We start from the raw sequence: 17,951 nt of genomic DNA, 5'->3' as shown, positions 1-17,951 counted from the left end.
TGTAAAAATACAAAATAAAATAAAAATGACAAAAGCCAATAACAAAATACTACAATGTAAATAAAAACTGAAAATATAATAAAATAATAATAAATACAGTAATATATAATATTATATCAAGAATACTAAAATAACATAGCCTAAGCTTATAGACTAATCGGCTATCAGTGTGCTAAGCTAGTGTGCTGAGTGGTTAGCTTGCAAAAACATAAACTAAGAATATAAAAAATAAGAGATGTGTATTTTCACCTGTTCTGTTTATCCTATCTAACAATTTTAAATACATTAATTGTCAAATTTTGTTGAAAAATCCCTCTCCATATATAGTGACTTCATATTAAACATCAGATAACTTGTTAGTTTCCAGTGTGTACTACAGACAGACCGGAAACTCGGTTAAGACACTGTGTTGCACAAAAAAAAAAAAATTTCAGTCATGAAACATGGACTTATGCAACCGTATTTTATGTGTCTTTTACATAAGACTTAATCAAGAACTTCTTAAATGCTTTTCAGCACTGAGCACAAATCCTTTTTTGCATACATAAGCCTTTGAGTAAAAAGAAAATAGTTTTTTTTATCATTATGTTCTTCGTTTTTTGATCTTCAATCTCAAATTTTAGCCGAAAGCTAATCTTAATCTCGCAGACCAAATCTCCCACCATTATCCGTTTATTCAAATGAGAAACTTATTCCTCCTCTCATTCTCTCTCTCGCTCTCCCTCCTTTAAGGCTTTCTTTATGCTACGAGCTGTTCTTGTTAAATGAATGTGTACACTGAAGAGTGGAGAACATGGAGGAAATTGCTTTTTTTAGAGACCGAATGCAGATATTGTCATACTTAGGTGACAAAAGATGCTCTCTAAATCTTTTTAAAACAGAATACCAGGAGAACGATCCAAATGACTTGTCTGGTTTGAATAAAGCATGTTTATAGATTATGCTTGTGTGTTACAGTGCACAGTTTTCTGTGAAGACTAGATTCAGCTAATTAGGTTAGCACAGTGTGAGCACCCCTGCAGCCTGTGTGTGTGTGTGTGTGTGTGTGTGTGTATCTGCTTTGAAGGCACCATATCTGCTGTGCAGTGCTTGAAGTGGTTTATATAACTGGGCCATTCTGTTCCTTGTGGATCTTTCTCTCTCACACACACACCGTATCCCTCTGATCATTACCTGGGGGGTGTGAGTTTATTACTTCAGGTTTTTCTTTGTGTTTTCTGTGCGAGTGTCTCTCTTTCCGCCTGAAAATACGCTTTCTTATATGTCCTTTATTCGGGATATTGTTTTCCCAGACCCCCGAAAAAGTGTCTAACAGGTAATCCATGGTGCGTTCAGCTCTAAGACAGGTCTGAGGAGGGTAAAAGCACTCCAAATCTGTCACAAGCTCAGTGATTCAGTCATCTGTAGATGAGCGTATACAATATGTTACATCTCATCCGAGAACTACTTATGCCGAGTTCACACTGCACGATCCGACGAGTTTGAAAATCGTGCAGTGTGAACTCGGCATTAGGAAATTTGCACCATCTGACTTGCATAATTAGAACTCACTTTGCAAAGATCGTTTTGATTATTAGAGAGGTATAGTGTGATGTAGTTTGTAAATAAATTACTGTAATGATGACAGAAAGGTATCATCTATTAAATGAGATCAGAGGGGTGTTAAAGTTTGCCTCTAACAAGAATTTTGCCGTTTGAGATGCAACAGAAATCTGTGTTTCATAAAACGCACACTTGTGCACGAACACACACATACAGAGCTGTATTTTTATACTTTATATTACAAAACCTGGGTAGAAAATTACATAAACCGCCTGTAGCTTGGCCTAGAGACCACCTGCAGATATGAGGGAAATGATTTTAATAATGCTCACACACACATACACACATAGATTCAGATGTGATTTAAAGATGTATAACTTCATAACACGTCTGTTGTATAACTCATCGCTCTCCCAGGGGAACTGTAGACTTCACATGCTGATGTGATATACCACATACGCACATACACATTCATACTTTCATGTCTCAAAGTGAATTTATAAAGCTATTTGGCCAGCCAAAGGTATCTTTTATCTTAACTCAATAAATAAACATTGTTCACGATGCAGCGTCTTAACCGAATACTGGACAATCAATACACTGATTTATAGATGGTGTTTGATAGATTTATGAGTTTCTACACAAACTTCGATCTGTGGATGCAGGCATGTTTTTTCCCCCTTTTTTATGTGTATGTTTTTTTTATTTTTTATTATGAATGTTTAAATCCCAAGACTGTCTGCATGTTTTGATGGGGGGGAAAAATAAATTGAGTTTGTTCTTCAAAGTTTTTTTGTTTTTTTACAGATGCGTTAAGGAATGTATAGAGCGCATTTACAGATTTGATTTACCCTGCTTATATATTAATCTACATGTAATGTGAAAATGTGTCTTTATGTAATTGTTAATTATTGTATTCATAATTTATTACATTTATTTTTATACTTTACTTGAAAGACCATGGTAGTAACAATCAATGTTTTTATTGTTAACTTAAACTATTAAAAATCATTTGCATCAATTAAAATGAAACAGAATTGAAATAAAATGTTAGATTAAAATGTTTTTAACTTATTGACTTGCCAACTAACAGAAGTAAAATATGTTTAAAATACAAAACTGACCAAAATTGAAAAAACAAAACAATGAAATTAAAGCTAAATAGACATATTAAAATAAAAACATTAAAAATGACAAATACAAAATTACTTAAACTAGAAATAAGCTTAAACTGGACATAAAATAAAATCTCAATATATAAAACTATACTATATGTTATACAGTACTATACAATATACTAAAATATCAAATAAATAATACTAATAAATTCTTCCTTTGATTTGCATAATCAGCACTGATTTTTGCACTCCTTAAAAAGACCTGTTCTGAATAGTGTAACTGACCCTTCGCAAAGCTCTGCCCTCTTTGTCACTGTCGCTAGCCTTACAGAACATCTCATAAAAATGAATTTTTCAGTATAATATTCTTGTATTATTCTTCGTGAGCTGTAATGAAGTGTGAGCTTGCAAATCATCTTTTATCTTTCTTTAAAGAAACAGTTGAATTAAAACCTGCAACTCAGTATTGAGACAAACTCTTATCACAGTCAACTGAAAAGAGAGAAGCCTCATTTGAAATCGATTACAAATGATAACATTAGCGTAAGTGAATAGAACTGCTTCTAATGTCTCTGCAACACACCATCTGCGCTACTGTGAGCTTTTTAGTAGCTGTCACCTCTACTGTGACCTGAATCCATACGTAAATGAATTAACATTAAGTTATTAACATTAATTTACCTTGAAGCAAATGTGGGTGTTCTTACAGATGTGCACTTTAAATATATTCATTTTAGAATGAGGGGTGACACAGAGTTTAATCCACCGCATGAACCTTTCAAGATTTTGAAAAGGGGAAAAATACTCTGTATTTTCTATTGTCTCATATATATATATATATATATATAAATATAAATAGATTGTTTTATCAGTATTTTCATAATTTCGGTTTTCCACTAGAAAACAGTTAAACTTACAGTTCCTCCAGTCTGATAGGGGGCAGCATTTAATTGTGAGCTTGTTTATGTTTTGCAGAACTGGAGGTGGCACGTCTAAGTACAGACGTTAATCTGGTTGATCTAATCTTCCCTCAATCTGGAGTAACCGGCAACTCCATTCATCTCTCCGCCAACACACTCAAACAGCAAGGACGCAATGGTAATTCGTCTTTGTCCATCTGCCTCTGTCTAATTCCCTATCTGTCACTTTCCAGACTGACCGCTTGTGTGTTTTCTATTCCTCAGGTGAGATCCGCATGGCGCTTGTTCTCTATAAGAACCTCGGTCAATACCTGTCCACGGAGAACGCTAGCGTGCGTCTGGGCAGTGTAGCGGCCTATCCAAACTATTCCCTGATAGTCAACTCACCTGTTATTACAGCAGCTATTAATAAAGACAGTAACAAGGTCTACCTGTCTGAACCTGTGGTCTTCACTGTCAAACACATACAGGTAATTATATACTCGTACAATTTCATCTTTCAGGATCTTTTCTGTGTGTATTTCCGTCACTATAATCGAGTTTATGATGTGCATCTCCTCATTCCAGCAGTCGGAAGAGAACTTCAATCCGAACTGCTCTTTTTGGAGTTACTCCAAACGCACTATGACGGGATATTGGTCCACTCAGGACTGCAGACTACTCGGCACCAACCGCACTCACACTTCCTGTTCCTGCACACACCTCACTAACTTTGCAGTGCTTATGGCCCACGTGGAAGTCAAGGTATGTCTCACACTTATTTTATCAATGCTCGTCTCATCAATGAGTACTAATGAAAATTTATATTGACTAAGGATTTCTTGATTTGTGACCCTGGACCACAAAACCAATCATAACAGTCAATTTCAGCATCTGATCATCTGAAAGCTGAATAAATAAGATTTCCATTGATGTATGGTTTGTTAGGATAGGACAATATTTGGCCGAGATACAACTATTTGAAAATCTGGAATCTGAGGGTGCAAAAAAATCTAAATATAGAGAAAATCGCCTTTAAAGTTGTCCTAATTAAATCCTTAGCAATGCATATTACTAATAAAAAATTAAGTTTTGATATATTTACGGTAGGAAATTTACAAAATATCTTCATGGAACATGATCTTTACTTAATATCCTAATGATTTTTAGCATAAAAGAAAAATCGATCATTTTGACCCATACAATATATTGTTGGCTCTTGCTACAAATATACCCCAGCGACTTAAGACTGGTTTTGTGGTCCAGGGTCTCATTTGTTATTCAGATGACAACAATATGGCAAGAAGAAAAAAAAACACTATATTTGTACTTGCTATTCAGAATGTTACAGTTTAACACATTCCGATGCACCAGTGTTATTTTAGTATTATTTATATACTATTGTAGTATTTATTAATATTTTCAGTTAGCTTTTATTTTTATATTACAATTTTACTTTTAATTTTGCTATGTGCTTTTGTCATTTTTATTATTTTTCATGTTTCTGTTTAGCTTTATTTTTAAACGTGAATTGATTCATTTCTTTGACTTAAATTTCAGTCAACTTTAGTGATCTTAAACTTATTTCAGTGAGTATTTCATTTCATATTTAAGTTTTAATATTTCTATTTTATTTTATTTGAGCTTTATTTGAATTAAAAGAAACATTTTTTAATAGTTTTAATAGGTTTTAGTTAAATAGTTTTTAGTCAACAATAAATAGTTTCAGATTTAAGTTTTAATATTTCTATTTTATTTTAGCTTTATTTCAATAAAAACATTTTTAATAGTTTTAATAGTTTTTAATTAAATAGTTTTTAAGCTAACAATAACAACACTGACTGTTTTGCATATTATCATCACGCAATTTCAGTCAGTAAAATGGACAAAAATGAATAAGCATGTTGGTGCAGATAGCCTTGTGGGGAAACCGCCGACGTATAATGCCATTGTGCCTCGGGCATCCCGAGTTCGAGTGCCGGGTCGTGGACTTTGCCTGGTCCCGTCCCATGCTCTCTCCCATTTCACTTCCTGTCTCATAACTGTCCTATCACAATAAAAGGCAAAAATGCCAAAAATAAATCTTTAAAAAAATAAATAAGCATGACATGGTAAGATACTGACTAAATTTAAAGGACTTTTTCATCAAAGAAAAAACTACAACTTTAAAAAAACAAACAATGCCCACTATAATAGTTTAAAATTAATCATAACGTAATGTGACTGTGACTTAAATTAACCTAAATTTGTCACTTGTTCTCTAAGTTTAAAGGAGTATTTCACTTCCAGAACAAAAATTTACAGATAATGTACTCTCCCCCTTGTCATCCAAGATGTTCATGTCTTTCTTTCTTCAGTCGTAAAGAAATTATGAAACGATAGCAACCGAGGAAGAAGGGTCTTATCCTTTCTTTCTTTAGTCGTAAAGAAATTGTTTTTTGAGCAAAACATTTCAGGATTTCTCTCCATATAATGGACTTCTATGATGCCCCCGAGTTTGAACTTCCAAAATGCAGTTTAAATGCAGCATCAGAGGGCTCTAAATGATCCCACCCGAGGAAGAAGGGTCTTATCTAGCGAAACGATTGGTTATTTTCTAAAAAAGTTTACAGTTTATACATTTTTTAATCTCAAACGTTCGTCTTGCCTAGCTCTGCGTGAACTCTGTTTTTTCCGGTTCATGACAGTTAGGGTATGTCGAAAAACTCCCATCTCATTTTCTCCTCCAACTTCAAAATCGTCCTACATCGCTGTTTTACCATTTTTCATAAAGGGAGTTTGACCTTCTTTAGGTTAGGTTAGGTTAGGTTAGCTTAACTTTATTCGTCTCCCATGGGAGAAATTTGGCTTGGACAAAGGGCATGCTGCACAAAAAGACATAACATAAAAGACATATTAACATATATAAAAAATACTCAAAGTGCATGTTCACTTTGTAAACACTGGGATTCTGCAGCGATGTAGGACGGTTTTGAAGTTGGAGGAGAAAATGAGATGGGAGTTTTTCGAAATACCCTAAGTCATGAACTTTCTAGTAGTTCTGTTGAGAATGGAATACTTTACAGTTACCTGAGATTTACAACCAGACCCAGTATAAAAATTTGAACTGCACTCACTAGCACTGCAATAGGGTTACGTCATCCGCCGCTAAGAGAGACCTCACAGGTCTCCTGAAGCCATTCGGCTCTTCCCTTGGGCTGTAAGACTGTATAATGTGTTATCTCAGTGAGGACACTCACACTCATTGCTCACTCTTTCTCAACGTGCACACACACACACACACACACACATAAAATCAGTAATAAATGGACAAAAACAGACATGGAAAGCCCAAACATAGTGTGAACTAATATGTTGTACATGCATGAACATGTCATGGCATTAATACTTGTGTGTGTATGTCAACAGAAGATGGCCGAAATGATTTATGCACAAAACATAATGGCGAAAGGTCAAGATATACATAAATGTAAATGTTGTGTGCAGAGAGGAGGATTGACCTTAAACATTCACACATGCACACACGCACATCGTTTGGACACACACCCTTGAGGCTGCATTAATGGATGTTGCGTATACATATGAATGATTAATAAAACCATTTAGTGTGTGTGTGTGTGCAGGCTTGACTGCACTCATTCACTGAACAACGAGTCTTGTCATAGCCGCAGTGCTCCAAATTTCTCACACTACCACTGAAATGAATGGGCCGTTCTGACCCAGACCCAGGCCCACAATCTGTGACTCCACAGAAATGGAATGCTCATCATTCACAATGTGACACAATATGTACAATTATTATATATGTGTATTCATTTCAGCTGCCAAAAAGATTACTATCAGCGGTGTTTATCAAAGTGTATTTCTCCACTACTGTAAATGAATGCAGAAAAATGTAAAGAAAATTTCATCTGGGCCCTCAGTAGAACACATGAATGCATCTTCCTGTCTGAACTCTACCAGTGAGGAACTTCCTTAGTAGGGATGGGCTTTTTGAGAAGTTTTGTAGTTGAATACAAATAAAAAAAAATTACATTTACAAATTTTACACCAATGCAACGTGATGCTAGTGATTCTTTTCTTTTGAAGAGCTAAAATAATAATCAATTATATATTTGTACACAATCGTTCAAAGATTTGGGGTCAGCAAGATTTTTTTTTAAAGAAATAAGTGCCTTTTTTCAGCAAGGATGAATTAAATTGGTGTGACAGTAAAGAAAATATATATAAAATAATAAACACAATAATACAAAAGATTTCTATTAAAAAGCTGTTCTTTCAAACATCTATTCATCAGAATCCCTGAAAAAGTATGATTGGTTCCCACAAAAATATTAAGCAGCACAACTGTTTTCAACTGTGATAAGACATGTTTTTGAGCATTTCTGAAGGATCGTCTGATGCTAAAGACTGCAATAGAAAACCGTTATTTTAAATTGTAATAATATTTCATAATTATAGTTTTTACAGTATATTTAATCAAATAAATGCAGCCTTGGTGAACCTAAGAGACTTTAAAAAAAACATTTAAAAAAATCTTTACGACCTCAAACACAAACAACAGTAGTGTATGTAACAGGATTACTCTGTTTGTAAGGCTGCTGCTATTTACACCACACACAAATGGAAAGTTAGTATTTTATACTTCACCTAAGGTAGTAGATATGGACTTTGACTAACATCCTTCTGTCCTTCGTCTCTCTCTGTTTCTCAGAAAGCGGACCAGGTGCATGAGCTGCTGTTGGACGTCATAACGTGGGTGGGGATCCTGCTGTCTCTGGTCTGTCTGCTCATCTGCATCTTCACCTTCTGTTTCTTCCGCGGTCTCCAAAGCGACAGGAACACCATCCACAAGAACCTCTGCATCTCCCTCTTTATCGCCGAAACACTCTTCCTCACTGGAATCAACCGTGCAGACCAGCCCGTACGACACACACACACCAGCTCCGTATGGAAAGCACCACATATACACACTTGATGGATTTAGATTTATTGCAGAACACACACACTATTCCTTAAGTTGTTAAATTGGGCACCTGGCTCTTGTTAATTACATAAATGGAGAGGGTCTTTGACCTCTCGTTAATAACAAAAATCTCATTGTATCCTCAGAGAGAGACAAAGAGAGAGTGAGAGAGGAGAATATAAGCAAAGACAAATGGAAAATGACAAAGATAAAATGCAGGAAATCCGTCGGGAAATTTCTGAAGTGATAACAGAACAGACTGTTAAGACTCAAAGCAGAGAGTCACAGATCACACAGATACTGGTAGATAGTTACAGCACCTTTTGTGCTTAGCATGTATGTCTTTGTTACAGATCGTCTGTGCGGTGTTTGCGGCTCTGCTGCATTTCTTCTTCTTGGCTGCGTTTACATGGATGTTTCTGGAAGGTGTCCAGCTGTACATCATGCTGGTGGAAGTGTTCGAGAGCGAGTACTCGCGCACCAAGTACTTCTATCTCACTGGATACGGAGTGCCTGCTGTTATAGTGGCTGTGTCTGCCGCCGTGGACTATCGCAGCTATGGAACCGAAAGAGTGTATGTATATGGCAGATACAATTGGCAATATAATGCGCTTAAAAAAAAACAAAAAACATTTCCACCATTATTGCTCAAGAAAGATTAAACATGCACCATGTGTTGACAGTATGTGCCATTAAACAGCCTTTTCAGAGACATTTTAACATTAAAACAATTATAAATCACCAACAGCAAAAATGTAAACAGTAACATAAAATGTTTCAAAAAATGAACAAAAATGGCAAAACTTTGTTATAGCACACACACTGTATGTGTATGTATGAAAAAAAAAGATACAAAGCTGTCACTGTAAGGTGCAAAAGCTACTTCTTTGTACATTTTTAATCCTTAAAGGTACGCATCAGTATTTTAAAAGTACATATTTGTACCTTATGACAGTTTTGGGCCCTTTTTCTGAGAGTGTCTGTAGTTGCCAGATAGTATGACAGTGTGGTTTTATTGTGTTCACTTGTTTATACAACAGCTATTACAAATATTTTAGTTTGAAGGGCAAAATTAATTTAAAACAGAAAAAATTTAATTGAAGAGAGCTTTGAAAGACACCTTTTGAGAGAAAACACATTTATGCAATTGGACTTTTGACTCAAAACCTTTTAGTTAAACAGTTTACCCTGTACATAATTAAAAGTACACTTATTTTACATAATTATTCCACACACTGTTTACACAAAATAATCCTCTAGAAAATAAATAAATAACTTAAAAATAAAAATCCACTAGAAATGAAATAAAGGCATTGCTTATTATTCATTGAGAGAGCTTTCAGTAGATTTTGGAACTGACATAAGGGTGAGGTAACACTTTAATTGGCCAAGCAGACATAAGTATCAGCCAGTTAATCTGTCTGGCCAATGTATTGGTCTATCACTAGTGTGATGTCCAAAATGCATCTGTCGGCTTCCAATTTTGCTTGCAAAGACCCAGTTGCCTTCTTACGAGCAATTTTGCTTAACGGTTAAGGAAGATTGTAGGTTCAATCCCAGGATTTAGTGACACAGGAAAAGAGTTACTGAGATCCCAGACGTGCTCTATTAGCACAGTGCCCTTGAGCAAGACACATCACAGCAGACTGCTCAAGGGGGAATGGCTATGCAATTAGTGCCCTTAAAGTCACTTTGGATAAAAACACAACTGCTTTGTTGCAAATGACTTCATGAGCACAAATAACTTGATTCAAATCAATTATTAATTCACTCATTAAAGGGATAGTTCACCAAAAAATTAAAACTCTTTCATCATGTACTTACCCTCATGCCATTACAAATTCATATAATAATATTTGAATAATGTTTCAGCGGTTTTGTCCTTGAAATAAAGGTCAGGGGGGTCCAAAACATTAATATTTCTCTCTCTCTCTCTCTCTCTCTCTCTCTCTCTCTTTCTTTTTATATTAAAATAAATTTATATGTTTATTTATCAATTACACATTAAGTTGACCAAAAGTAACAGTAAAAACATTTGCATAGTTAAAAAAGATTGTTCTTTTGAACTTTCTATTCATCAAAGAATCCTGAAAAAAATTTTATCACAACACTGATAAGAAGAAATGTTTCTTTAGCATCAAATCAGCAGAAATTAATAAGTTTATTTTGCAATTACACATTAAGTTGATCAAAAGTAACAGTAAAAACATTTACATAGTTACAAAAGGTTGTTCTGTTGAACGTTCTATTCATCAAAGAATCCTGAAAAAATGTATCAAAACATTGATAATAAGGAGAAATATTTCTTTAGCATCAAATCAGCATGAATGATTAATTTCTGAAGGATCATGTGACACTGAAGAATGGAGTAATGGCTGCTGAAAATTCAGCTTTTCCATCACAGGAATAAATTACATTTTAAAATATAGAAATTATTTTAAACTGTAATAATATTTCAGAATATGTCTCTTTTTTTACTGTACAGTATGTTTGATCAAATAAATGCAGCCTTGGTGAGCACAAGAGACTTTCAAAAACATTGAAAAAAATCTTACCCACCCCAAACTTTACTGGAACAGTACCGTAAGTACACCCAATATGAATAAAATTAAAGACATGCCATCTAAAATCAGACATGTCATCTAAAAACATGCTTCTCTCTTTGATAGCAATAAGCCACAAAATTGCTTGACTTGTGATCAGTGAGTGGAGGAAATCAGAAATCCCTCTAATGTTGTCTACTCCAGCAAAATGTTCTGCAAGTGCCAAGCGCATCAGATCAGGTTGTACTGAAAGTCGCCTGTGCGTTCACGAGTTCTGAAATGGGCAAAATGGTGAAATTGCCCTAATTCATATTCATAAAGAAACTTGTTCAGCTGGCATCACTGCAGTTAGTGGCCAGACACAGCCGTAAGGGATGTTCACTCAGATAAATATTTCAGCAAAAAATCATAATTTAAAGATGAGATGCTGAATGTGGCATGTGAATAAGTGGTGGTCACTCATGCACAAAGTCTCACCAGACCACAGAATTAGGTCACACTCATTTAAAAGCTAGAAATGAATCGAAGGGAGGGAGGGTGAAGAATACTATTTTACTGCATATCCTGTTAACCTGAGCCAACAATGGAGATCTAAACAAGGGCGTAGGGATCCTTATGCAGGGAAAACATGGCCGTGCCACTTTTAGAACATTCGCCCCCCCACTTTTTGGCAGATAATCAGTGCTTTTCATGCCTTAATGTGTCCCCCACACTTGCAAATTTTTTCTGCGCCTCTATATAAATACCATGGTAGAGAGGAGCATAAATTAAGGTGTTGTCATGGCAGATGGTTGGTGAAATCAGTGCCAGGCTGGTAAGAGCAAAAATATAGCACAAAGAGCATGTCTGCGTGGCCTAATCCCAGCACACATGAATTGAAATTCCTAAAATATTTATAATCCTATTTGGTTTCTGCATTCTCTAGCATATGGTATCTGTTCTTTACAGAGGGAGCATGTCTGACTGTGTTGGTGGCCTGGAACACACACACATATACACACACACTCTAACAGCGATGCTTCCACTCCTGCTGGGCTGTAGAGGTGATTTCAGTATAGCAGAGATGAAGATTTTAATAATTCAGCTCTGGGTTGTCAGTCACCCCTTGGCCAATGAGCCTGTTCTGAATGCGATGATCAACCAAACACCAGAACATAATGTGAACATTCCTTCCTGGAACTTAAACTTGCTTTGATCTTAATTGGAGAGGGCTGGAAATCAGTTTCATTTGAAAATCTCTCTCTTGCTCTCTTTTTCTGTGTAGGTGCTGGCTAAGGTTGGATACTTACTTTATCTGGAGTTTCATTGGGCCTGCTACTCTCATCATCATGGTGAGTTTAACACACACACTGGGGGTTTAGAGAATGATAGAGCAAAGCCAATTCCACACTGGCGCACACACACCCACACACCCACACGGGGGGTTCAGATAATGGTCTGTCGAGGGCATTTTCCCAATTACGGGAAAGTCACAGTCACCCCACCAGACAAGCTGAGCATCCCCATTGCTATATATAGAGAAAGGTGGCGTGTGTGTGTATGTGTGTGTGGAAGTTGGGTTTGATTTATCTTGATTGTTTATTGTGTATATTTCTGAATTTTTAGCAGTGTTCTGATTTGGAATGTACTGAAATTTTGTGAGAAAATAGGCTGAAATCTCAGCTGAAACACTGCTTTAAGAACAAGCAGGTTTTTTTCACTTTATTAGTATAGGACAGTGTAGAAGTGACAGGGAGCAAAGTGGGAGAGCGAGAGAGGGGGGTGAGAAGCCACTCTGGAAAAGAGATGCACATGGACAAAAATTTTAAACATTTATGCAGTTTATATTTGTTTGTTTTTTTTCTAATTGTGTATACATAATGTCTGACATAATCCAAACACAATTATATATATATGAAATATATCATTAAAACAAAAAATACAATGTGTGTGTATAGATAGATAGGTAGGTAGGTAGGTAGGTAGGTACACTCTAAAAAATGCTGGGTTGTTTCAACCCAACTTTGGGTCATGGATGGACTAACCCAACTTTTGGGTTAAAAATTTCATTAAAAATTTTAACCCAACAGCTGGGTTAGTCCATATTTGACCCAAAGTTGGGTTGAAACGACCCAGCATTTTTTAGAGTGTAGGTAGGTAGGTAGGTAGGTAGATAGATAGATAGATAGATAGATAGATAGATAGATAGATTTCCCCTTACATATTGGTTGTTTAATGCAATGACTTTTCTGTTCGCGAACAGGTTGTACACATGCACTTATTTTGTACATTACTGTACGTGCATTATTCAAAAAGTGAGATATTAACCTACATATATTATGCAATATACTGTAGGGTGAAGAAGTGCTTGTATAGAAAAAAAAAATCAGTTTGTGAGTTATTGTGATTTTCTCTTGCACATAATAATGTGTGCAAGATCTGTTTGGAATAGGCAATATCACATTTATCAACAGTAACAGATGCATAAATGCTTTCTATACAGTTATCAATTTATTTAATAACTATATATATTATTGTTTTTTCCCAAACAAAGGCTTGTTTATTTATTTTAATTATTTAATTTAAAATGAGCATTTTCAGATTAATTGGCTCCATAATTTTCAGTTTTGGCCAAGAATGTTCATTTTGGAGCATCTCTAGTTCCCATGATAAAATTGTGATTTTCAGGCTTAGAAAAGCACGGAGAAAGGTGAATCCTCCATTGAGCTATTCTGCATCGCTTTATTCATTTAAATCTGTTCATTCCAAATTTATTTCTGATATACAAGTGAGAATATGCTCAGTAAGGATTTCAGAAATCACAAATGAATGGCACGGTCCTCTTTTATAGTTTTAAATAGTTATTGCATTTGTATCATGCATTTATTGTTTTGTGTTGCAGCTAAATGTTATTTTCCTGGGCATTGCACTATATAAGATGTTTCACCACACAGCGATTCTCAAGCCTGACTCCGGTTGCCTGGACAACATCAAGTAAGGCATTTATTCTGAGTTTCAATGTGTGTGTGCTTTATTGCTTTTCTTGCTTACACTGCGACTGTCTTTATTTTCACTAAACACGCAATTGTCCTTTAATTCTGGACCGTTCCTTAGAGGTGTTTAAATGAGAAGAATGTTCTACTGCCTATCTAAAGTTAGATGAAGTTTAAAGTGTCTTTTATCTGTCATTTTCTCCTTGATGTTTAAGTTCTGATGGGACCGAATCAGTAATGATTAAAAAAAATAAACTTCACATAAACCGCATTCCCTGCGCAATTTATTCAAATTAAGTCAGCATCATCTTTAAGAGCTTGGACACTTGGGGCTGGCATATCAGGGTGTACTGATACACAGCCAGTAATGTGGGGGATCAGAAAGTGTGTAATGCACAGTGTGTAGCATGTCTCATCTATACACTACAGCCCACTGGCAGACAGTACATACTGAATCTAGGTTAGTTAGCATATTTCAGTAATTGATTATTCTTTTTGATGTTCAGAACACAGGCAGAGGAGTCACTGTTTAAAACTGTGACCCAAATACGGAAATTCTGCACAAATATTAATGTTATACAACTGTTACAGTACTCTTATTTGATTGGACAAGTAGCATTCCAGAAACACTGATATGTAGTACAACAGCAGTGGGACTTTCCAAACTGTCAATTTGTACATTAGTGTTAGGGATTTTCAGGTTACATCGATGCGCTATTTTAATGGTTCAAAACTCTGATTCATTTTGAGTGAGTCATTGAATCATTTACTCAACCAAATTGTTAAAAAGCACTGATTAATTCAAGAATGATATATAAGTGTTATATTTTAGTATTATTCATATACTATTACTGATTTTATTTAACTATTTATTTTGAATTGGCTTTTATTTTTATCTGTCAGCTTTGATTTTAGTTAATTTTTTTATATTAGTTTTAGTTAACAACTGAAACAAACTGAGTATTGCTCACAGCCATGCAACGGATGATTCTGTTTCAGCTTCTTTGGAACTGTCTTCATGGGAGAACAAAGTTACTAAATATTAACTTCTACAGTTAACAGTTAAAAAACCTGTTCACCATGTTTACAAGTTTGCAAAACTTTATTATAAACAGCTATAGTACCACCAAAAGTATTTCGATCTTTCAGACACACTTAAAAATATACAAATGTCAGTACATTAAATAATAAAAACCTGTTCTGTGCCAATTACATTTAAACACAAATTTAATTTTAATGTGTAACTATATATTTCCATTCAAAAGTTTGAAGTCAGTAAGATTTTTTTATTGTTTTTGAAAGAAGCCTCATCCAGAAAGAAAGAAGGCTCACCAAGGCTGCTTATATTTGATCAAAAACAGTGAAAAACATAATATTATGAAATGTTATTACAATTTAAAATAACAGTTTTGTGATGCATTTTTTTTTTTAGGATTTTGATGAATATAAAAGTTCAAAAGAACTACATTTATTTGAAATAGAAATATTTTGTAACAGTGTAAATGTCCTTACTGTCACTTTTGAGCAATTGAATTTGTCCTTGCTGGATAAAAGTACACATTTCTTTCAGATAATAACAAAAATCTTACTGACCTCAAAGTTTGAATGGTGGTGTGTGTGTGTGTGTGTGTGTGTGTATGTCTCTGTCTTTATATATATTTGTATAATATTTCCACACAGTGGGACAAACTCAGGTTTTTGTGTCTATGGCAACTGTGCACTCTCATATACCTAACAGAAGAGCTTTTCTTCTCACTATAAAGTACATACTATAGCCCTATTGCCATTATCTAACCCTAACCTTACTACTATTAGTCTCTTTGTCACCAAATCAGTAACAGAAAAAAATACTTTTTAATGAGCTGAGAGAAATGCCTCTGCTAGCACAGGATACAAGATGGCTGATTTAATAAAGTAAAAGTTAAGTTAGAAAATCTGGCCCAGTCAAAAATGTAGCCTCAGCACAAAATTCCATTCAAAGTTCTGAAGCTGCCGTGCATAGAATAGATTATCTGGGCTCCTGCAAGGCTATTGGCTACTGAGAGCTTAACCCCACCCACCATCACAGCTCTCACTTTATCATAAGGTGCAAGGGCTCCTAAACGTACTTGCAGTCTGGCTGTTGTTGTTTTTTTTTTGCTGTTGATGTCTTATACCATCACATTTCATACCCCAATATGTACATTTGTGTCGACTGAGAAAATTCAACCATATTTCACCATCATTATCATAAGTAGAAGTTTTCATTTTATTTGTTTGTGTTGAGTTTGTTTTGTTTTATTTATGATGTTTATGAATCATTCATCAGCCTCATCTGTCTTTTTTTCTTTGTTGTTTCCTTTTCCATCCTTTTTTTCTGTTTTACATTTCAGCATTCTGTTGAGGCATGGCTTGTTATGCATAGTCACTGGTAAGGGTCTCCAGCCAATCAGAGTGCCAGTTCTGTGAATCACGTATTCTGATTGGAGTGTTTAGCTGTGTAGTACCTCCACTGTTTGATTGATTCTCTGAATGTTAAAATGATTTAAGTGATTCATCAATTCTCCAGTGTGGCTCTTTGAAATGAACAATGTAATTATAATTCTTCATGAGTGCGTTCTCTCTCTGCATCAGTCCCGAGTTGGTTCAAAATCAATATATCTGTCTGTCTGTCTGTCTGTCTGTCAGTCTTTCCATCTTGATCCACCATTATTTATTTATTATTATTGTCTCTGATGGAAACAATAATTCATATTTACTGTCTCTCTGCATATCGTCTCAAAAGTTTCTCCCTGTCTTTCTGTACGTCTGTCTCTCTCTTTCTCTGTCTCATACTTTCTAATGATCTTGTTTCAGTGCCAAACATTAGCCTGTCACATTAGCGCAGTTCACAGTATAAATGGGTTGCAAGCTTAATATGTGTGAGTCTTAAGTGTGTGTGTGTGTGTGTGAATGACCCCAAAGACTAAATGACATCACTAAATGAGTGTTAGGCTCAGTGCTAAGTACAGACTAGTAGACATTATGGCTGGAGCCAGCTTGACATTTGACTGCTGTAGAATAAAGCCTTTCTCTGAGACAGTTTATAATCGGATCCTACTATTGTCAAACTGAGGAAACAGATACAGTCCAATAAAATAACATAACATTTTAATATACTTAGATCATATAAACTAGCTGAGGTCATACATGTGTCGAGTGTGTGTGAGTGAGAGTTATGCACTTGATCTGTTTAATTTATCTTTATCTCTCTCTCTCTTAGGTCCTGGGTTATAGGTGCCATAGCTCTGCTGTGTCTGCTGGGGCTGACCTGGGCATTTGGGCTGATGTATATCAATGAGAGTACAGTCATCATGGCCTACCTCTTCACCATCTTTAACTCGCTGCAGGGAATGTTCATCTTCATATTTCACTGCATCCTGCAGAAGAAGGTGACACACACAAACGCAAATTCACTGAAGTGTGCTTCTTCAATTAGTGGCACTTTTGACTACTTGAAAGTTTGAAAAATTTAACTTTTTCAAGCTGTTTGTTATGCATTTATCACATTTGATCATGGCCTTGATCAAGCTTGGATTGATCGAGTGGGTTTTTTATATTGTGTGTGATGCTAATGCAATTTTTCAGTTTTTAGCGAAAAACATGTTTGCTACTAGTGAATACGTTTAAACTAAAATAGCTGTTTCTTAATTCTCAAATACTAACTAGGTTGGAAATGGCACCTACTGAAGCTACTCTCAGATCAGGGTGTAAAAAGAATATTAAAAATGATTTTACATAAAGAATACTGAAAAAAAAACTTGTGGACCTAATCAGCATATTAGTATGAGTTCTAAAGGATCATGTGACACTGAAGACTGGATTAATGGCTGCTGAAAATTCAGCTTTGTCATCACAGGAATAAATTACATTTTTAAATATATTAAAATAGA

General features: G+C 35.2%; 1 protein-coding gene across 5 annotated transcripts in view; it reads left to right on the top strand.

The window, feature by feature from the left end:
• Positions 1 to 17,951, top strand: part of adgrl3.1 (adhesion G protein-coupled receptor L3.1) — a 138,701-nt gene that overhangs the window by 108,995 nt on the left and 11,755 nt on the right. For 4 of the 5 annotated variants that reach the window (XM_016513962.1, XM_016513961.1, XM_016513960.1 and 1 more), the window contains exons 12-19: positions 3,636 to 3,758; positions 3,845 to 4,050; positions 4,148 to 4,324; positions 8,274 to 8,483; positions 8,879 to 9,099; positions 12,333 to 12,399; positions 13,950 to 14,041; positions 17,282 to 17,450. In XM_016513962.1, the coding sequence (XP_016369448.1) occupies positions 3,636 to 3,758; positions 3,845 to 4,050; positions 4,148 to 4,324; positions 8,274 to 8,483; positions 8,879 to 9,099; positions 12,333 to 12,399; positions 13,950 to 14,041; positions 17,282 to 17,450 (1,265 nt within the window). The remainder of the gene's footprint in view (positions 1 to 3,635; positions 3,759 to 3,844; positions 4,051 to 4,147; positions 4,325 to 8,273; positions 8,484 to 8,878; positions 9,100 to 12,332; positions 12,400 to 13,949; positions 14,042 to 17,281; positions 17,451 to 17,951) is intronic. The other variant, XM_016513959.1, reaches the window with a different exon arrangement.

This window comes from Sinocyclocheilus rhinocerous, unplaced genomic scaffold, assembly GCF_001515625.1.
Source record: "Sinocyclocheilus rhinocerous isolate Xijiao unplaced genomic scaffold, SAMN03320098_v1.1 scaffold1648, whole genome shotgun sequence".
Classification (NCBI taxonomy): Eukaryota; Metazoa; Chordata; class Actinopteri; order Cypriniformes; family Cyprinidae; genus Sinocyclocheilus; species Sinocyclocheilus rhinocerous.
This window is presented reverse-complemented; position numbering and strand designations above follow the sequence as displayed.